Here is a 22,585-nt window from a genome sequence, read left to right as displayed (position 1 = left end):
TAAGGGCAGGTTCACTTTTCTCCTAGTTGCTGACTTCACGTCCAGTAACTATTGTCCATATGAACCAAAAAAATACCTACAGCAGCATCTGGCTTGAAAATAAAACCGTACACAACCAACTCTTGAATTTGGCTTCGATATGGAATTTTGGAAAGCTACGGGTATTCTGGGTTTAGCTGTGGGACACAACAGAGATCTAGACTGCACATTAGCATAACTCCGCTGCATTTATCCTGTAGACAAACTGGTTTCAAAGTGAAGAAACACACAGATACTCTCCTCTTTTGCTTATGCTAAACGGGACTTACACAGAGAGAGAGGTGAGCCAGTTAAGAAAAAAAGGACTTGTCCACATTCAGAGAGACTGAGATTCTGCAAGAGCCTTCACCATGAGTAGGTTTTGCTGGTAAATCTCAAGAGCAACTGGTCTCATACTGGAAGGTATGTTGTGCAAAACTGATATTGTTGCTCCTGAGATAAGAATATGGCCAAAGTCAGTGAGAGAGATCATAGTTGGACAGGGAACAATTGTCTTCAGAACAGGAATTGGAAAATTCAAGCCTTGCGGCTTTCATGTCAGGCATAGCAGGAACGTTGCTCATTTTCTCAGTGCTGATTCTTAATACAGCTGAGTGTCAAAGTAAAGCTTTGTGGGACAGGATATAAGTGCAACAATTCTGGAAAAAGAAAACTTGTGCTGTATGTGTTGCAAAAAGAACATGTTATCCTTGTTTGTCAGTAATTCAGGTTACGCCTAACACTGCCTTAGAGATGAATTGTCCCTTTTACTAATCTTTGTATTGCTGCTGTGGAATGAATAGTAAGTTGTAGCTAGTATTCATTGTGACAGACTGGCAATTTGTTCAACCAGCTTTCCTTTTTGAATGTGTAACCTTGATTTCATTAATGTTAGTGAAATTACACCAGTATATCTGGAAAGAGAAATGAGGGCATTAAGACTGCAACTTCTCTAAGGTCATTCAGTCAATCCATACAAATGCTGAGTGTAGAACACAGCAGTGTCTGATATCCAGTCCCCATATCCTGTGCCCATAATCTCTACCTCATACCTCAGTGACTTAAAACCTGCCAGGTCTCCTCTGTGCCCCTTAGATAATTATTGTCTGGAAACTCTGACTTAGTTGATGATGTTTGTTTCTAGATAAATAAAGGTATGTTGTCTGTGCATTCCTCACACACATCTCTGTTCTCTCTTCAGTGTGGCCAAAACTATTGCTGAATAATGTGCTTTTTTAGACAAATAGTCTCAGGTAAATCAGTTACGGGTCAGAGGCTGGCGCACTAAGGGATTTTTTAGCTAGTTCATGAAGTACAAATTGTATAGCCAGTTGCAGGCTTTTACATTGTTCTGGTCGCACACCTTCTTCCTTGCTTAATATCTTTGTGTGATAAGGCTAAGCCAACATAAGACAGGAAGGTAGACAGGATTCTGGAAACACATGATGATGTGAAGGTTTCTTCAGGAGGTTTGTAACAGGCCATGCTACACCCCTAGTCCTGAGCATTGCATTCTCGTCACTGAACCATTTTTAAAATCCTGGATCTGCCTCACCATTTTTTCCGATCTTATGCCAGCACTATTTGTAGTTTCCCCACCTGTTCCTGTGTGTACTACGTTGTAACCGTGCATATTGCTCTACAACTTCAGAGTGCTAACAGTCCAACTGCAGCGTTGTGTGTGAATTGCCATATACGTTTCCCAGGTTTTCCTTTGATGTTACATTTCTAATCTGTGCAAAGCATTTGTTGGCGCTTCTGATATTATTTAGTTTATTTAGTGATCTAATCTGTGAGTTGCATCTACCCAGACAAGAACCATTAAACACAAAAGCCACAAGAGGCTAGCTGAAGGGAGAATGGTTTATTCTGAAATATTTAATAGAAATACATCAGAATGTAAGGTCTGAGGGCTCTTCTCTCATTCAGGAAAGGTGATCTCGTGTAGTGCTGCCGGGCAGTCGCCATCACTAGGGTGTTTGCTGTCTTCTGTATTACATCTTTCAGTGCTCACATTGCAGTTTTTGATTGTTACGTAGCACACTACTGCCTAGTGATACTGTGGCAGAGACCAGATGTTGAATGTTTCCAACTACTATCTGCCTTGAAACCTCTCTAAGAATCAGGACCATCCGCCGTGTGGGCTGCAAGGCAGCAAGTATGGCCCTACAAATAGTAGGGACATCCCCTCCAGAGTATAAGGGACCCTGAATGCCTGAGCAAGCCTGACATGCTAGCTAATGCTAGGCATTTTTTGGTGCAGGCTACACACAGACATGAGACAAACTGGGAGGTGAAGGGTGTACAACAGGCAAAGCATGCTGTAAACGTAATTGTTCTGTAGGCTTTTCAGGGCTTTTAGACAGGAAAAGCCTCTACCCCTGAGAACTTGTGTTGTAGGTGGACATTAAGGACCAAAGGAAGTATTGCTGACACTATTTTAGAGATGGGAGAGTGCAGCACAAGAAGCTTGTTTCTGTTTCTGTCAGTAAGAATAGTCTGATGGGCCAACACTTAGCTTTTGGGGAAAATTTTACCTGAATTGACATGCTCAAGGTCACACAGGGCATGTTAAGCCAGTATGGATCATCCCATGTCTCAGCCCCGTGATTTTCGTTCCACACAAAGGGTTGGCAAAAGCTAGTGATCTCAGCGCAGTCAGCATTTTCTCCATGCTCCTGAAGCCCAAGATATGCTTTGGTAGTATTTGTCTGTCCTATAAATGCTTCTTGCTACACTTCATCCGTGGCTGCATTTCAGGGACAGAGTAAGTTGTCTCTATATATAGCTGATGAAACACTTTGGGATCTTCTGACAATGTCAGTTGCTACTATGAAGCCAGCAATGCAGTGTTTTTCAGATTTCTACACTTTTATTTCCAAACCTGTCACTTGAAACAATATACTTTCAAAAAATATAAGGTACACGTGGTTCTGTATAGTTCATATCATCAAGTATGAATAGAATGGGTATTTTTCAGTCAGAGTTTGTGCCTCTTGCTGCAAGATATGGGAGGGCTAATATGTGCAATGCCCTCAACATTTCTTAGCTCAGACTAAATCGAAAGTTTGGTTCCCAGATAATGTTCTGTTCTTCTTCCTTTCTGCCTTTCTTCTGTATGTGTTCATCTTGGGAATATGAAGCGAGTGTAACATTTATTCATGTTGTCTTTGTACTGGATTTAATTCCTCATTTTGTAAGTTTTTTCTAAACTTACAAAATAGTGCGTTTCCTCCATTGAAGAAGATGGCTTGTGTTTATTGTGTAAAAAAAAAAAAAAAAAGGCTATTTCTCCCAAACTACTAAAAATTAAATACATTTTATAGCACACCCCACTGTTCTGTTTAGCTTTGTCTGGGAGATTTAGCATAGTTTTTGATACAATCCAACATTTTGGCCCAATCTAAGTTATCAATACCTTTAAATAGTTCAGATATTTGTTGGCTAAGCTTTAAATGAGTGGATATTTACCACAAGCAAAAGTACATTTTTAGGGACAGTTATGACATGCTTTGAAAATAAGAGGGCTTTTTGACCCCACTGTTACGATTCTTCTAACAACTTACACAAGAGGACAATCACTTTGAATTTATTTTCTTTTATCTTTCATTGACTCCTTTCTTGAGAAACCATCCTACTGTTCTTTTTCACAAAGAAACAGGCTGTGCCTATGAGAAGAGGATTGCTTAAAGACTCTTTAAATCATAAGATGTCATAAGATTCTTCATTTTACTACAGCCTTTCTGAGACAGTTTTGGCAGAGATGAACTATTGTATTCCTGCACAGAAGTGTAACACCTGAAACTAATGGTAATCATTTTCACATCAGTTGCCTGTTTCACATATGATTATTTAAGTAGAGAAATCTGGCTAATTTCTTATTCTGAATCTCACTAAGTTCAAATAGAAGAATGATCTGGTGAAACATTGTTGCAATGTTCAGAATTTTGGAAGTTTTATTAAAAATCTAAGGTTTTGCGAGGAGGAAGAGCAAGAAGCAGGTTAGAGGGATTGAAAGTCTGATGAACATTGAATATACAGAGGAGTGAGTTCTGGAAAGAATGATATGGTGGCTTTTGGGGAGCAAATGGGTGTTAGATATAAACTGAGTGAAACAATTTCCATTTCATTTAAAAAAAATAAAGGTTGACAAAGGAGGTGAAAACTCCTTTAGTTAGAAAAACCCTTTGATTCTCAAGGAGCTTAATGCAAAGCATGCCAAGAGGCTTTCACTTAGGTGGTGTTAGATTCAAAGATCCCTCCTAAGTTGGAACAGTGATAAGAAATGCTGAGTAAGTTCACCCACAGGCCTGCTGCTGCTGTTAGGAAAGTTCTGGCCTTCTCTTGGGCAATGATATCTTGTTGCCACAATGTTCTCCTGGGGTAAAGGCATTCTTCTAGATAGGCCCTTACTACCATTTATGTTAGCATGAGCTCACAACTTTTCCCAAATAAAAGATAAAAATAGTTGACAATTCAGCTCTGCCATCTCCATTTCTGACCTCCCTGTGCTACCTTATTTCTTCTGATCTGTTTGGCAACCATGATGGTGCTTGAGTATCTTGCCATGTCAGCTTAAAATTCCTTATGTATGGTTTACTGTGTTTCTTCCTCTTTCTCTGCTTTAGGTTTTTGTCCTTTCTTTCCTTATTTCTCTTTTGATTTGATTTTCTTTCTCCTTAGGCATATATAGTTTGTAGCTGTGAGGCTCTGCCAGCTTCAGTGGAGACAGTTCTAACCTACCTCTGATGTGGGAATAAGCTGACTGAAGCACACTGCCTTATTCATAACTACTCTGCTGGGGACAGCTTTCCTTTTCTCTAGGTGAGCTGGAAGAGGCAGATCCCTTTCCATTTGAAGTTTGGCATCAGAGTTCCATTTTGGCTCTCTTTCCACTACGGATCTCCATTCATATGCTTCCCATTTACCATCCACACAGTTCATTTATAAAATTAAATTAAAGTAGTAAACAAAACACCAGATACTCCTCCTAAAGCTCCATCTATAAATATCTCCCCTGCCTACTCATGCTGTCTGATTAAGGGGAAGTAAGCAGTTATTTAAAGAACCTGAAATGGGTCAGATTCCATCAAGATAGGCAGGTTTTTAAAATGGGGATATTCTCTTTAGCTTGCTGTTTCATAGGTAAAAAGCCCAACTGTCTCAAATGCACATTGAGGAAGTTGAAGACCCTTATGTTGAATTAAAAAAAAAAAACCAGATTTTTCCTTCTGAAATATTTTCTTTTTCATCCAAAATGAATTAACATAACATACACAAAGTGGTTTTTGAAATATTTGCACCTTATAGAAAAATGTGAGTTTATTCCTGTTTGGAAGTAACTTGAAATCTTTTTATTTTTCAGACTAGATGAGCAATACTGTGTTTCTACCTGTTGGTTTCTCAGGACAATGATGACTCCAGCGCTAATCTGTAATGTGACTGGATACTCTTTGTCATCATAGTGCCTCAGGTTTTATGTCATGACATGAGCACTCTGGCCTGTGTTACAAGATAAGGGTCAGCAAATAAAACATGGCTTTTAACTAATACCTCCCTGTATGAAGCCACCAGTACCCGTAAAGCTCCCCTGTACTGCACAGTGGGAGTGGTATGGTACTGTCTGACTTCATCAGCCTTTAAAGGTTGGAACAGATGATCCTTGAGGTCTCTTCCAGCCTGGCATTCTACGATGGCATTCCATGATTCATCCGAATAGATCCTCAGAGCAGGCAGTGCCAAGAAAAGGCACGAAGCCGGTTGCAGTGGCTCACCTCTAGTGAGGTAGTGTGTAAAAAGTCACAGGTCTTGGCAGTACAGGAGAGCTCTTTGCACGGGAGACAGCTCTGGTTCAGAGCATTACAGCTTTGCATGTGTACTTCTGGGACTCCTCTGGCTTCTCCCTGCTCTTCCTCTAGAAACTTTTGTGCTGTGTATAGTGAATAAGAAGAAATAGTTTTACTGACTTCAAAAGCTTACATAGTCATTTGGGTGATTGAAATCAGACGTGTCACAATCTACAGATGTCTGCCCAGCTGTAAAAATAAACCACACAAATTACACCAGGATACACATAATGTGTGCATACATTAAATATTTTGGTTTGTAATTGCTATTTGATATTGTCTGAGAAGTATCCTAAGAGAATGCGCATCACAGGTGGAAATGTAGCAACCTTGAGAATACTTGCATTGACAGGTGAAAAGCATGTGATTCTGACTTTGCTGCTTAGATTTGAATTTGATTTTTAGACTGTTTATCATACAGTATATATACATCAATCTTTGGAAGTTCAGCTTGCTTTGCATGAAACATGTTGCAATCCTCTTCTGAATTCCACTCTGCAACCTTAGTGCTGCATTTATGACATTTTTTGAGCTGATGGGTAAGGTATTAGTGGTGCATGTATGTATGTTCTTCTAAATTGCATAGACTCGCGGGATAGAAGGTGGCTTGGCAGAAAGCACAGCTTTAGTTAGCAGTAGGAAGTGGAGGACACATGATGTTAATTGCACTGGTTATTCGTTCACATTGGCTTAGAGACCTCTGTTTGCCTCTACTGAGCATAGTTTTCCCTTGTATCTGACTGCCTTTTACAGCTTCCAAAAGCTCAGATTTGTGGGCATTTTCTTTTTTCTAGGTAAGGTTGGAATTGTATCCAGTGTGGACACTGATGGACGGGATGACCTTGGCTAATGGTAGATGCAGGCCTTAATGACAAGCTACATGAAGAACCTAGTAAACTTGCCAGTTCCCAGAAGAAACATTGTCGCCAGGGCAACTGAAATGATATGTATGACATGGGAGATAAGGGACAGGCTTGCCAAGATGCATGATCTCAGGGCTGGCTTTTCAGATTTTACCCTGTGGAAAGTATGGCTAAATGCTTCCTGCCACATAAAGTTACTAGTTCCAGAGACCTTTGTATGTGCTTCTTGGGATGTACTGAGCGCATTTCCTCATGAAAAAGACAGATGTTGCTTTCCTACATTGTGCTCCCATGCTTTATGGCTTAATGCCAAACCTGAGCTCCACTGGAAAATGGTTTTATCTTTTGAGTATCCTTGTCTGCACTGGCTCTTGGGAGCCTTCCTCTGGAAAGAAAAGCGTAAAGAGGTGCAAGGGTCCACTTGGACTTCAGAGTAATGAGAAACAGTGTCCAACTACATTAGCAAATTATAAGTGAAGTAGAAATCATGTCAGCAGGGGGAAAACGGGACGGAGGCCAGGTGTTTTGTCAAATTGGAAGGAAGGCAGGACAGACAGACAGAGGAGCTGACAGTGATTCCTGGCAGGGCGCTTGCAGGCGGTGCGCTCCTTACCCCCGCGCAAGGCGGTCCCGCTGCCCGGCACAGGAGCGGCGCCGCCCCGCCCGTGGTGCGGGGGGTGGCGGCCGGGCCACGGGCGGGCTGGGTCCCGCCGCCGCGCCATGTGACAGCCCGGCGGGGATAATAAGCGGCAGCGGTGAGCCGCGCTGGGCTTCTCCGGAGGGTCAGCCGCAGGGACATACAGCAGCAGTAGCAGAGGGAGAAGGGGCAGGAGAGAGAGCGAAGGAAGGTCACCACAGGTCAGCACCTACCTGAGGGTTTCGGCTTCTGCTCTCAGCAACTCATCAGTGTTCACTGCCTGTCACCTTGAAAAAAGAAAAACAGAAAGAAAAAGACACTGCTACTTACAACCCACCAGCAAGTAAACTAAAAACAGAGTAGAAGCCACAGCAGCTGAAGCTGATCCCCAGGTAGCATGAATAGCGTGAACCAGATAGATACAAACATGCAGTACACCTACAACTATGAAGAAGATGAGTACATGACCCAAGAAGAAGAATGGGACAGGGACCTGCTCCTGGACCCAGCATGGGAGAAACAGCAAAGGAAGGTCTGGAAGTAATGTGTGTTTGCGTATGTGCCTCTGTGGGGAAAGGTGTCCTTTCTTAACTGCCGTGCTCCATCTGGAATTGCCAGGGCAGTGCAGTAAGGGCTTCTAGTTTTGTAAGAGAGTATATTTTACATTGTATAAAGTATGTGTATGATGTGTATTAGCTATGCCATATTTTGAGGATAAAGTATTCACTTTTTGAATTCTTAAACGAAACCTATGTAAGGTAAAACTAATTGATGAGAGTCAGCAGTCTCTTTTTATATTGCACTGGAAGTATTCTGTCAGTACCTCTATATTTATATATTGGTATTTCAGTAATTTTTAACTTTAATTCCTGGGTCTTCCTTTCAGAAAGCAGACTCTGAAATGATGTAAAAGCAGTAAGTGGCAATTATAAACAGGGACATGAAGGTAATGGTTCACAACCGGTGTGCTAAAATTTTTGCAGTATTCCTGAGAACACACTGAGAAATCACTTTTGAAATTGTGATCTTGCAAGTCGGCTTTATTAGGGTTTGCTTAATCCTGACTGAATGGTCTGACAAGGAAAATATTGCCTAGAAATACATCCAGGCTATAACTGAAAAACTGTATGTCATGATTAGGTTCCCACATGCCAATTCACTGTCCGGGAAGAAACAGGTCTGTAAACTCCTTGCAATATACCACTGCAGAAGAAATGCTTCTTACCTTTTAGGTGTAAGAAAACTATTGCACAAGCAAGTACTGCCCATGCTCTTTTTCTGAGCACAGGCAGAGATTATGTCCCACCAGTACTTTTGTCAGTGGTTTGGTACTTTAGTGATATTTGCAGTATTTAATTTCAGAACACTGAGTTTTAAGCAGCATATAGAAAAAGAAAAATGTTGTAAAGGATTTGTTACTTCCTAATGTAAAAGGTGATGCTGAAGGCGCAGCTGACAGATCTGGGATTAAAAGGTTATCTGCTGGTTACAAGAATGAAAAAAATAGAAAGGGGGACTCAGAGAAACAGTGCTCTGGGCAAGAAGGTTGAATATACTTTTTGTGAGCAGCTCACTTAGTAGAAGTTGCCCACTTATGCTGATGACAGTCTGGCCCACTGTTACCATCACAGCTTCTATAAAAGCAATGTTATAAAAGTATAGCTATAAAAGTAAGAGCTGTTAGAATTGTTGGGACCACCGGGTCTGCTTTCCATTAAGATTGGTAGAGCCAGTATTTCCCTCTCAGTTTTTACTTATAGCCTTCCTTCTTCCTGAGTTTTAGGTGGTTTTATTCATTTTCTTGCATTTACACTTGTTAGGATTCTCCTGCACAAGTATAGTGGGAGAAATTCTGGGGGAGGTTGAAGTTCACGTTTGTTGATCTAGCACCTGCTGCAACTCCTAAGCAATTACTAAGCTGTACTCATCAACACATTTGTTTTAATTTAGATGGTGGACTATTCTTTTTTTTTTTTTTTTTTTAATAGTGAAAACGGAAATTATCTTGGTGCTTCAGTGCTTTAGTGATTTGAAACTGCTCAGCCAAAACAAGTCTTGATTACATCTGATTAGGATTCAATTGTCCAGCATTTTGGATAATTCTGTTTTCAAAATAAAGAAATAATGCACTGGTTACTAGATAGCACTGAGGTGCAGTTTTCCTACGATGCAGATAAATAATAAAAAATAAAGCTAATTTGGATTCTCTTTACAGTAAGTACCTTGATTTTTACAGAAGAGTAAGGAACAGTTTGTATAAGACCCCATAGCAAATGTTTTGTTTCTATTTCTCCAAACAGACAGTGATTTTTCAGAAAGTCAGGTTTCCACATTGAAAATTAAACCAAACTTTGCTTTACTTCCACAGAGTAGGAAGACTGCAGCTTTGCTCCTTTGTTTTGGCTTAGTTTTAATATTAAGGTGGTACCCCTTCCAAATAAAATTCATGAGAGGGGATCCTCATTGCTTGTCCTGGAAAGGAGCCTAAATTTAATATTACATGAAAAATAGGTACTTTTGTGATAAAGGGCCTGCTAAACTTTATAAAATTTCAAGGCTTCTGTATTTTTTCTAAGTGGTGCTAAAAGAGTTGCAGCAAGTGCTTTCTTTATTTCCTTATTTATGAGGAGAAGGTTGCAGATACACGGGCACAGATCTTTGCTCTAACTGGTAATACAATATTGAAAAGTGATCTCAGTGGAGCCCTGGCAGTTGGCAGCATATATTTTCTATTAGATAGTCTTGGAACAAACCAAAAATAAATGCCATTGTTTCTATTGTGGGCTGCCCTCTCCAGACTTGCCATTTCAGTGATATGCCTGGTATGAGATCTGTCAACAGATGCTGGTAACACATGATGACGTCCATAGGATTACAATGGACGTGACGCCTAATTATAACCATGGTTCATAGAGTATTATGGTCTGCTGTAATCCAGGCTCCTTGGTGGTTGCAGATGTCAGATTAAATATGAAGTACACTATAGGAAAGGAGGCTGAGTTGTACCTTACCTCTGTCTCCCTGAATGTGAACAACAATTTAAATGCTTTAGTTGGAGTTACGTTTAGCCTGTGTCAAATCAAGAAATCAAGAAAATACAAGAATTCAAGCATTTGCTGCATTAGACAGTATTGGTGAAAACTTAAACAGGTTCATATGGTTGGAAGTTTCAGGCAGCAACTTTAAAGACAGATTAAATGACAAAAAAAAAAGTCATATTTTGGATGGGCATGCTGTCTTCAGTGGGAAGTAATTAGAGAACTAATTACAGCCTTGGTGACTTCTAAGCATGTAGATGGGAAGCATGAGATTGGAAACTTCTGGAATCGACTTGACCCAGCACTCTTCCACTGGCCACGTGTGCTTAAACAGCAGTTGAAAGATCTATGGAAGTGATCTCTTGTTCCTTCAGCACCACATGGAAATACAAAAGTATATGGGAAACCAAAAAGTTTGGCCAGAGGGGGTGGGATTCTCTTGTTCACTCTGCTCTGTAACCTTCGGCAAGGTCAGCTCACCTCAGACCTTGGTTTTCCCATTGTTAAAAAGATGACAGCAGTGATAAAACAACCGATAGAAGTGGTTGGTTCTGTGGGATGTCAGACTAGTGATTAGCGATCTTTCAGTCCCTGCCCTGATGGACTGGAGTGGAAGTAAAAATCATGCTAGCTCATCGTAGAAGACTTAAAACCTCATTTCTCTTCTCTTGATGATAAATTTATTTCTTAAACTTCAAAAAAAATTCAACAGATTCCACAAACTTTTTAATTTTCACCGAGCCTGTGTCTTAATGTAACTAAAAGGAACATAGGAAAATGCAATGTCCCTTGGCTTAGGAAACCAAGTACAACAGTGCTACTCAAAATGCAAACATACTGTATACTCTTTGCAACATGTTTGAACTGCCAGCCCTGCTTAGTGAGCTGTGTGTTAAATGGTGCTCTTTCTTATTTGTAACTTTTGCTATAAATATTTCACTTCAGGAGTGTGGGGGTTTCGAGCTTTGGCATGAAATGTGGCTTGTTACTTTTTCAAGGAAGTCTTCAGCCTTCAGCATAAAGATCTGAAGCTTGTGATTTCTTCTTCAGGGCAGTTTTATTGTAAAGCACTCAACTGGTTCCACGTATTTCATGTGGGTCTTCTCCAGTCATTCAGACATGTCTGTGACACTTCTGCAGTAACACATGTAAGAAAATGAACAGAAACATACTTCTTGCCTTGCTGATACTATTATAGATGAATGATCTTATTTTAGCTTGCTTTATGGCCCTGATACCACTGCTTTGTTAATGCAGAATGGGTTTTAATGTAGGTCAATGCAATTTCTGACCATTTTGATGGGGTTTTACACTGGAATAGAACAAACAAGCAGACTCAGAATATTTATTTACCTTCATATTGCACTCTGTGAACACAAATATACTTGATGACACTGAATGCTGTGCATGAGTGAGGACTTTGGGAAAGTTTTTTGGGAAAGAAACTGTGTCTTTCCAGTCTTCAGCAGTACATAGCAGATTACATTTTCAGTGTGACCTATAAGGATTATCTGCATTACCTCCTTTGGCTGGTAACACAACTCCTGTTGTCCTTGCGAATAAGTAAAAAAAAACCAAACCAAAACAAACCCCAAACATTTGGAAGTTACATACATGGCAAATTCTTTGGAAGAAGCTACCAGGACTATGAATTATGGATGACATCCTTCTTTTTCTAGTGTTGCTGCAGCTTCTAAGTTCAGCAGATTTGAGAGGTTCATTGCAGTCTGCAAGAAAAGTTGACCTTGTGTTCAGTCTGATTTCAGTGTCTATAAATAGAGGTACAGTCAGTGTCCTGGATTCACTCTGAAGCTTGTGGTCTTCTATGGATGGAATCTAAACTGATTTCTTATCAGAAACTTTTTCCTGGAAAAAGTCTACTGGTGAATGAGAAGACAGATGAAGTAGTGGAAAGCTTTATGCTTCAACCAGGAGGAGAAGGAGAGAAATAACCAAGCCTGAATGAATGAAAAAGAAATGTAAAGCAGAAAAATGTTGGCAGGAGAGGCTGGATGCTACTAGCAAAATTTAGTACTGTAGAACCACTCCTCATGGATTTACAAGCTCTGAATTGAAATCGTCATGGAGAAAGTGTAGGTCTAACAGTAAAACAGAAACAGAGGTAGTAAATGGAGAGTATAAGGTGGTTCCAGCTAGAGACCGCCTCTTCCTGTCCCAGTACCCATACAGTATTGAAGCATGGAAGGGTCACAAGAAAGCTCGGGGGTGCGATGAAGGCTGAATAGATTGGAATGTAAAATCCCTATTTTCACAATTTATGTGGAAGTCCAGTGTTGTGGAGTATGTGGATGGTGGAAACCCTTTGTGAACTTGAGGGTTAGACTAAACAATCTTTAAAAGTCCCTCCAACCCAAACCATTCTGTGATTCTTTAAGAATACAGCAATATCTACAGTGTGCCCAGGGCATTCCAGCCTAGGTCTTGCCCTTTTACAGAGGTAATCTGGAAATAATGAAAGCTGGGGGTTTGGGCATGGTTTTGAGGGGAGGCAGTGTTTGGTTAAGCTCCCATAGCACACAGAGAAACCATCCATCTGGAGGGCTTTAATGGGGTGACACTTTTTACCCTTGTGGAACATCAGTGGGATTGTTGAGAAGGCACAGAGATTCATCTCAGCAGTGAATGTAGGAGGTGTGAGGGAGGCAAAAGATACACTCCTTTCTAAGAGAATATCAGCCTTCTCATTACTTATTCCCAGTACTGACCTATTAACAGTTGGGTATTTCTTATAGAGGTGGTGGTCCTGGGTTGAGTATATTTAGGACTAATTTCAGGAGGTGATTTAATTTGTTAGGAGGAAAATCCTCCAGAGTCAAAAGCAGAATGATAGTGGGAAAATCATGTGCTGTACTGAGACCTACATTGCAGTTCTTTGCCTCCTTTCCCCTTTATGCACCAAATTAGGATGACATAGGTACCTTGGAAAATATATAGCCTGAAATGCAGGATCTGTAGAAGAACAATGTCTTGCCAAATGATACATATCACTGTAGTTGCTGGTGTGCCTTTTGGTAACATGAAGTCTCAGCAGTCTAAGGCCAAATGCTTCTCCTCCAGGTGCATCAAGAATTTTCAAACAGTGGATGCCAAAACCTCTAGCATTAAGAACACACATGTGAAACATGTTATTTCCGTTCGAATCCTGGGTGCTCTTCAAGTGACCTTCTCAGTGGTAGATGGCCCCATATAGGGTCTGACTCAGAACTTGGTAGTGGTCGGACTTCAGGGTTTTTTTCCTGCCACATCATGTCTTGATTTTTCAGCAAATACTACAACTGCCCTAAACATTAGACATTGATACAACACAAGGGCACGAAGTTGCAGTTTCTCCCAACCTAGGAAGAGTTGCCATGAGGGTAGAGGGACTCTCTATAGAAATATGGGATGTGTTTATGGCTTGTTCTGTACAATTGGCCTCTTAGAGATTAGTGCTTTTTAAAATAGTAACATGTTAAATTCCTCTTGCTGATGTTACTTGCATGGAATGGTGCTTGAGAGGAGCATGCTGAAAAGAGTGGAACAATCATATTTTGTCAGTGTGCTGCATATTCTGTCTTGGAAGCTGTCAATAAAGTGTGCAGCTAAAGAGGGCCCTAAATACTGTAGTGATGGTGTATGAAGGAAAATTCAAAAGAAAGCTATTATAAAATTCAGTTAAACTAGAAATGTTTATGGAGGTTGTTTTTCTTTTGAATGGGTAGGTTTCCTTTATACTAAGTGTGAGAAATCAATACGTTACTCAATATTATCTTTTTGCTTAGAGTCAGATAGCCCTCTGAATGCTGACCCGTTCCAGGGTCTGTGTGCTTTTGTTAGTGCCATCAAATGGGTAATTCCTACAGTCCCAATTCAGCTGCTAATTGCTAATCACCCCCCAATATCTGCCAGCAACAGAACTGGATGGTTATGAAAAGAAAAAAGAACCATTTTATAATGGGAAGCAAAGACTACCTCCTGCCTGCACTCACAGTACACACCATAGCTTCCCCTGAAATTCATATAGAAAAATGTCTGCAGGTGCACTGATCCAATTAGTAAGACAATAAGGACTGGAAGAAAGTATGGGTCTAAGTGGGTTTCCATAAGCTGCAGCCAAGGTGCTTAAGAGCTAGAGAAAAGCTGTGTGTTAAGCAGTGGACTTTGCTATAATCTGTTTGGGGCAGGAGATCTGCATCTTGCTGTGGATCTGTTTGGGTTACTGGAGAGCTGGAGAGGCATGGGAGGTGTTTGCTTGGAGGAGTACTGAGAGTCTTCAGCTCTGAGACTGCAGAAAACAAGGAATCCGTGCTCATGCAGTTTGTAGCCCTGTGGAAGCAAAGAGGAGCTGCAGTGTATTTTGTAAACTAATGAATCGTAGTAAGAAAATACCATGATTACATCATCGATTTCCAAATTAAACTAAGACAGCTCTGCAAGCGGAATTTTGCCCTTTGCCAGTGGGGTAACACAGTTCAGAGTCTTCCACCAAACCCCTTCCATCTTCTTACAAGCAAGACAGAAGTGGTATTCATCATTATAATGGAAAAAATGGAATACTAAATGCCTAATATAAATTTAATAGCTGTTGTAAATTCTGATCTCATTTAATGATGTTTAGTTTGGATAGTAATTTCTGTATTGCACTGTACAGTTCTACTGAATTAATTTCAGTGTGACTGAGCATTAGGATTTTCTTCAGTTGTGAATGATGGAGGTTGAAGCTAGGTGATCTTCAAGTCCTTTCCAACCCAAACTATTCTATGATTCTATGATAATGGTAGTATTTTAGAAGTTGTACTGCAGAGCCTGCTTACAGAAGAATGCACTGGATTTGTATCTGGACTGCAGAGGGACATGATGAAGGAAGAAATGTGTCAGTGAAATAGAATTAGGTGGAAATTTGTGCTGCTTAGCTTTGTCCCAAGTCAAAAGACATCCCTCCCACATGTTATTTTATATCCCTGCAAGCAAACAAATATAAAAGTGCTTTAACAGTTGGCAAAGTTGAGTTGTTCTGGATAGCTTTACTACCAAGCATATTTTCTTCTGAGCTCTAACTGTCAGGATAAACAATGTGTAAATGTGGTTGTATTCCTTTACTGTGAGCAGTGAAAAGTTGCTGACCCTGAATGTGTCTTTTATGACTATACATCCTTTACTCTTGGCTGATACCAGAAAGAGAATGCATTTACATCTAGCACTCCATTTCCTCCTAAATTAAATTTCATTCCTAGTAGTTTAGGGTGATTTTAAGTTCTTCAGTGTCTGAACATCATTTCGTGAAATGCTGTGAAGAGAGTACATGACTTTTGTTCTTATAATTTCACTGGTTTTGTTGGTTTTAAATATGCTTCATGTTGAGAGACGATGTGTGAAGCTGATCATAACTATAAAGGTGCTATACAGTGCTCCTTTTCTACCTGATAAAATTGGGCAGGTATTTAAAGACAGAAATTACCTCTTTCCACATCATTTAACTAGCAAATACAGTGTTGTGATCACCCTCTGTGACTGTTTCTGTACATATTCTGTAGTTGCTCTTCCTGCTGGCAGTACAAGTAACACTTCAATACAGATCAAGATGGCATGGTCCTAGTAATCCTCAAACTACTGGTATGAAATGATTACAGGCCAGGTGTTACTGCTCTGCAGAAACAGAGCATCTGCAGAGATAGGCGCAGCAGACTTTGAAATGCAATGTTCATCTTTTAGGAGGTGTTCCACTTGAAACAGTAGCTGTGGAAATACACTTGATTCTTTAGAAAGCCTGTCCAGAGGGAAGCAGAAGCTGACAGTTGTCTAGCTAATGTTTAGTTAGTTTGCATACATGTACCTCAACTTTATATGTGTGCTAACAGGTGAGAATTTATGAATTTATGTCCTACGTGCAAGAATGGGCACTGCTGCTCTTGTGTCTGGTCCTGGATTTCCCTTTTTGAGTTGTAAGGAAATATCACTTTATGTCTTCCTCTCAAAAACAGTGGTTGTAATACATAAGTGCTGACTTTACAGATGAAAGTGCTAAGTGTTTACTGTACTTGGTATGGGTAAGATTTTCCCTTTACTTCAAATGCTTCCTTCCAACTATTCTTAACTGTCAGAATCCTTCAACTTGAAGTCTTATGCTTGTTCTTCTTTCTCTTCAAAGCCAGTGAGAAAATCAGTCCAGCCAGCCATTATTTTGATAAACGGCAGAACCTAATTTAGAGCAGATTGCTTCTACACTGAAGATCCCCCTAGAAAAGCCTTGCTCACCAGCACTACCGTAGCAGGAATCTGTGGAAAGTGACTACCCAAGTCTAAAATTAGTATCTGTGATTATTCCTTAAGTGTCTAAGGAAACGCTCGTATTTTTTATAGGTGTTGAACACCCAGGCATTTCCACTGACGTCAGGAGGAACTTCTGTCTATTTTTGCACCTCTGAGAATCAGCCTGCTATTTTGGCACTCACAGAAAGGCCTCACATCTAGCATTAAGTGGTAGTTTTATTTAACTCCGTTTTATGTTCAGTCTTGGCACCAGTGTAGCTTTTCACTGCTGCATGACTTAAGACATTGCGCTCTTTAATACGAAGAAAATTGGTACCCAGCTGCACTAAATACAAATAAAAAAGAAAAAGATACATAAATGACTGTGTAGCTCTGGTGTGTTATTTCACCTAGAGGAGTTTCTTCAGGCTATGGAAAATCTCTATAGCCCAAGTTTATTTCCAGCTGTACTCTGGAGTGTTAGTTCCACCATGAGTTTTCTTTGACAGAGCAACTGACCACCTTTGACTCTACTGCTGTCCATAGACTTCTAGTCCCCTTCATTCTCTTCAGTACAATGATCTTCTACTATAGACAAGATCACTGAAGAAATTTGAAGCAACCCTCAGTGTTCTTAGCAGTTCGTAAACCAGTTTGCATTGCAGCCCCACAAGCTGTGCATGTACACATTATCTAAATGAACTTAGCATCCATCTGACATTGATACCAGAAGACAAACAAAACACCATACATGAGGCTGAAGTTGCTTCCCTTTTGTCTGTTGCCTTTATTTCCATGACCAGGCACAGTCCCAGCATGGCTCCTGTTAAGAATAGGTATGCTATGAGCAAAGAACTGGGTGCTTAATTGACAGAGCAGTTTGCTTATCACACTGTGCTGTCTAAAACACAGGTGTTTATGCTTTCAGCAGTTACAGCCATCCTTGTTTGTTTACCCATCTATTCTTAGCTAAGTACTTGAGAACAGGTTACTTAGTTAAATTTCATACTCCTATATAATCAAGCCATCCAAAGATCTGGAGTAATTATTTGCTTTTTATTTTGGTTTGTGGTTTATTTTGTTTGTTTCTTTTTTAAAAAAAACCAAACAACTCAGTAATTTAGGAACCTGAAGCTCACTAAAAATTATTTAGGAACTGCAGATTTTTTCTGAAAGTCTGCTGGTTTACAGGATATTTAAAATAGCTTAGGAAATGTTACTCTGTAGCTCATGTCTCATTAAAAAAAAAATCAACCCAATATGTTTTAGCAGTATCTTGAACAGCAGAAGCTACCAAATTCTTAGAAAAACAGGTTTTTAAAACAAACATGAAATAAAAATTGATTTTTTTATTATTAGTTACAATAATAAAGAAATTAACACAGATTATATGCTTTGTGTACTGAGAAATATTGCATCGGGTAGCCTGGCTTATATATCACAGAGGAATTTTCTGTTGCATAATTGGGAATTAACGCATGAGGTTTTCCTTTCTCCATAAGACTCTCAGCTGAAACCTTAGTGTAGATTACAAGTAAAACTAGATTGGGTGATCTTCAAATGTACTAAATAGGAGAGAGCAAAATTGACAATTTCTGTCAAATATTGTGGGTTCTGACTATTGACATTCCTTTCCCATCATTTATTAATGTCTCGGACTTAAAGATGTGTGTTGGTTTGTGTGGAATTGAGAAAACTTTCAGAACCTGTTTTAGGTTTTTCACTTAGAAGGCACGCTTTTCTGATTATGGCAGTATTTTAAAGAATGTTGATATACAGGATCATACTTCTATCTCACTCTGACTGTATTGACCGATTTACAACGGATTTACTTACCTGGCAATGTAGTATATAATTACTGGATAAAGATAGCATGGTGAAGAAAATCAACAGAGAAAGCAAGGGAAAGACATTTGGAAATCCAGTCAACTAAATCCTGGATTAGCCTACTTTAATAAATCCCTCTATTTCCAGAGAGTATACCTTTAGTTCCTTCCATACTATAGTGTGTGAATATTTCTTTAATCTCATCCTAAATAGTACTTGGTTATTTAAATATGTATCTGCTGAAACAAAAATGTTAGCCAGCCCTGTCTGGATACAGGAGCACTGTAGAGCACAGCTGGTGGAAGAAGGACCTGAGACTGGAAAGGTGAATAGAAGATATCTCTTTATGAGAAAGCTCATTTGGCACAGATAGGGTAGTGGTAATGCATCTTCTTTGTTTAATATACTTGAGAGAAAGCCCCAGGCAGTATAAAAGGCATAGAATCCACCTTTAAAGCACACATGCAGATTTGTCCCTTTCAGATCCAACACAGTATGGGACATTTTGGCTTACCTATAATTTGTTTTCCATTGGAAAAGGCAAATATAACAGAGATTGGATTTGTTCCATAACAGCAAAGATGTGGCCAATTGGAAAAGAATATAGGTGAGAGATAAAACCCCAGAAAAATAACTGATCTCAAATCTTTTATCATTGTTGAAACAGTTTCCTCCAAACCTGTTGGCATTTTCATTGTGAATCCTTTTCGGAAGATGCCTTCTAGTTTGTTGGCGCTCTTGTGAAGTAGAAATGCTGAGCATGGAAGGTAGTGCTCCAGAATTAGCTCCTTTTGAGCCATGTAGCAATGCATGGATTTCTTTTGACCTTATAATGGTTTGACTTTTTTGTATGTATTTTGATTCCATGACATACTAAGTACCTTTTTCTACCTGTGTTTCTTGGTTTTTCAGTAGTTAGATCCAAAAAATGTGCCTTAAGTGTGGTTCTTTGTCTAACTAGTGCTTACAATGAAACCTCCCAAATATCACTTTGCTCAGAAGTGAGCTGGAAAGCACCAGAATGCAAATAGCTCACTGTTCCATTGAGTATGCCTTCAAAAGTATCAGGAGTTGTTTTGATTTTGTTCACAAACTTGTAAAGTGCAGGAGAGAGAGGGTGCATGCAAGATGTGTATGCAGCCATGCATCAGTACATTGGAGTTTCTAGCAGTACCCACACTTGCTCTGCAAGCTCACTACTTAGGTCCCTAGTTTCCTACCTGATTGGCTGGGGAGAGGTAACTTTTGGCAGCACTTTGAGATACGAATATTTCTATATAAATGCAAAGATGCAGTCTTTGTTGCAAGGGGGATAGAGTCCATTAAAGGTTTTACAAAAATGTGTGCAATGCTTCTTTGCTGCACTCAACTTTGTGCATTGGCAAATCCATACGACTGGGTATGAACTGCCTTACTTGTAGATATGCACTGTAAAGTTTTGTGGTGTAAAGGCATCAGGAATGCTGTGTAAGGTGTTAGTTACTATAGCCATACTACTTCATGTTGCAGTGTTAGAATTATTTGGTTTTCTAGCGTAAATTCAAGGTCTGCAAAGTGCAGTGTATTAGAAGAGACTATGTATGTATGTTAGTATGTTCTAAAGTTAGGTTACCCCATTAGAGGAAAATACTGTAGTGCCATGCAAATAGTTGGCAGTCCTCAGAGGTTCTAGGTGCTGTACACTCCCAGCCATGCTGTATGGGAGTACTGTGGTACAGTCCTTGTGGGCAATGCTGCTCTATTCCTACAGATTTCAGTAGGAGACAGTTTGAAGGGCAAAATTTGGCAGTTGCATGTAAAAACACCCCAAATCTACCATGATCTGTTTATTGTTAAATTATTAAATGCTAGAAACAATGTGGCCTATTGAAAGAGATCAGCATGTTCATAAACTTTTCCTTCAAGAGAAATACAAAATAAACATCTGAAAACAAAACAAAATCCTTGACCAAAAACTGATTATTCAAAACTTCGCACTTGAATTGCTCTATTAGTCCCTTTTTTGTTTGGTTTTGGTTTTAAAGCTTTAATCCTATTTAAGAACTGTATTCTGAATATGCTTGATTCACAGATATTTTTTTCAACAATATTTGTTTTTTGAGACTTGTGAAATAAGTTTTTTGCACTTGCTACAGCATTTTAAATTTGTGAAACGTACATCAGACTGTAAAATACTGCACAACCAAATTGAGAGATGAACAGCGCCCTCCTAATTCTGCATTTAGAACTCTTAGTCCATGGGGCATATTTACATTTCACCTCTACTGTGGGGTGAAGTTTTTGGACAGATGTGTGAAGAGGTTTTACTACTTGAAAGAAGTTGTACAAAAAAGCAAGAACTCAAATGTTGAGTCTTTACTCATTGTCTGTCTTTTCACTGTCATTAGAGAAAGCAATCTGAGGGCTATTATAAATCAGAAATTTGTTTGTGATTTGAGAACTTCATAGATTATACCACTTATTTACCATTCTGTAGTGCTAATCTTGTACATTGAGAGTTTTAATGCATTGAATCATGGTATGTAATCTGACAGAGGTATTAGTTCTAGTATGACAAGATATTAACATACCTGGTTTTTTACATAAAGGCAAAGAAAGTAAAGTCATCAGAAAGGTGGTGTATAACTCTAAATGATGTCATGCATATTGTTGTTGAAGATGACAAGGTAAGATCATTGCAAGCAGCACTGAATTACTCCCTGTTACTCCAGGGCTGCTGTTATACAGCCAGACATTCTCATTTGAACAAAGTGTTCACAAAGAGTATTACCTGTAAGCTGTTTGTGACCATATTTCCTCAACGATTCAAGCATATGATGTGAATGGACAAACACCACAGCAAAAATAGTCATTCACGTCCAAGAAAAAGCTGACTTGTAAACCCCTTGACTTTTGTCACTGCTTTGCAAGGTGGTGACAATATTCATTAAAAGCATCAGTACTGCAAAGCCTTTCAAGTGGAATATTCTAATAACTCCTACCCCCAACTCATGATGAAAGATAACCTTGTACTGAAGATGGACTTTTAATTTATTGGTTGGGAATGCATGGCTGGGGGAACCTTTCACTTTTAGGTCAGTGTTTTGAACCCAGGCCAGGTGAATAAGTGACAAGGTTGCTAACACATGCAGACTGTTTGGTAATGTCTATGAGGTGAGTTGTACTCTCAGTTTAGCTCTCCAGGGGACAGGTGTCCCCATCATTTAAACCACCAGAAATGGCAGCTTCACTGGAGGTGCCCAAAACTGACCTTATTAGTGAGAGGTAGCAACAGTGACTTTTCAGCCTAGAGGTGAAAGCTAAAACAATTTCTGTATGTGAAAGTGCTTTCTCAGATTGCATCTCTGAGGTTATTCACAGACATTGCTCTTCTATAGCAGTGCACTTAGCGACTTCTTTCTCCATACTTAAGTGGCTGGCACATTTCATAATTCACTAAGAGTTTAAGGAGGAAAAGATAAGTAGCAAGAACTAGATTTACAGTAGTAAGTAACTGGTTCATGCTAAACACCTAGCTTTGATTTTTAAATGTAGAATTAACTTTGGATGAGTGAGAACAAACGTTGAAGATGTTGGTAATCGTTGTGTTGTTTTCCATCTGTTCACAGTAGGGTCTGTTTCTGATTAAAGTTCTTTAATGACAAGGCATTTACAGTTTTGTCAACTTTCTTGCTACTAGCTCTTTTTTGGGTTTTTTTAAGGGTAGTATTTGAGCACCTCAAAAGCAATGGGGAATTTTCCCCCACAGTAGTGCTGTGGAATATGGAGGGTTTATTATTCTCTTTATCCTTGAATACTGAAGTGGGACACTTAAAAATACTCAGCTATGGCTGACATCTGCTCCCATTAAGCTTATAGTCCCATATGAAGAATCATGGGTCATAAAATGCTCAGCATTTAGGACAAAAGCATTTTTAAAATTCAAGTCTTAAATTACTTCAAGGCTGTCACAAAGCTGGGGAGAAAATACAAGTGTCAGGATCTCTTCTCCAGAATCATAATACACACCTGGGGAATGTGTGTACCTATAGAACAGATAATTGAATCCACTTTCATTTTAATCCTTCATTTTAATTTGGTTTGTTGAGCTTTCCATGAACACTCTGC

General features: G+C 39.5%; 1 protein-coding gene across 7 annotated transcripts in view; it reads left to right on the top strand.

Annotated features, from left to right (window-relative positions):
* Window positions 1-22,585, top strand: part of ACTN2 (actinin alpha 2) — an 81,942-nt gene that overhangs the window by 6,104 nt on the left and 53,253 nt on the right. For 5 of the 7 annotated variants that reach the window (XM_065680210.1, XM_065680214.1, XM_065680212.1 and 2 more), the window contains exon 1: window positions 7,416-7,896. The exons of the other annotated variants lie outside the window; for them this stretch is intronic. In XM_065680210.1, coding sequence (XP_065536282.1) covers window positions 7,762-7,896 — 135 coding nt within the window. In that variant the 5' untranslated portion in view covers window positions 7,416-7,761. Of the gene's footprint in view, window positions 1-7,415; window positions 7,897-22,585 lie in introns of those variants that run through there. 7 annotated transcript variants of the gene reach the window in all.

Source organism: Lathamus discolor, chromosome 5 (genome assembly GCF_037157495.1).
Source record: "Lathamus discolor isolate bLatDis1 chromosome 5, bLatDis1.hap1, whole genome shotgun sequence".
Taxonomy (NCBI): Eukaryota; Metazoa; Chordata; class Aves; order Psittaciformes; family Psittacidae; genus Lathamus; species Lathamus discolor.
Note: the sequence above shows the minus strand (reverse complement) of the source record. Positions and strands in the feature narration are given on the sequence as shown.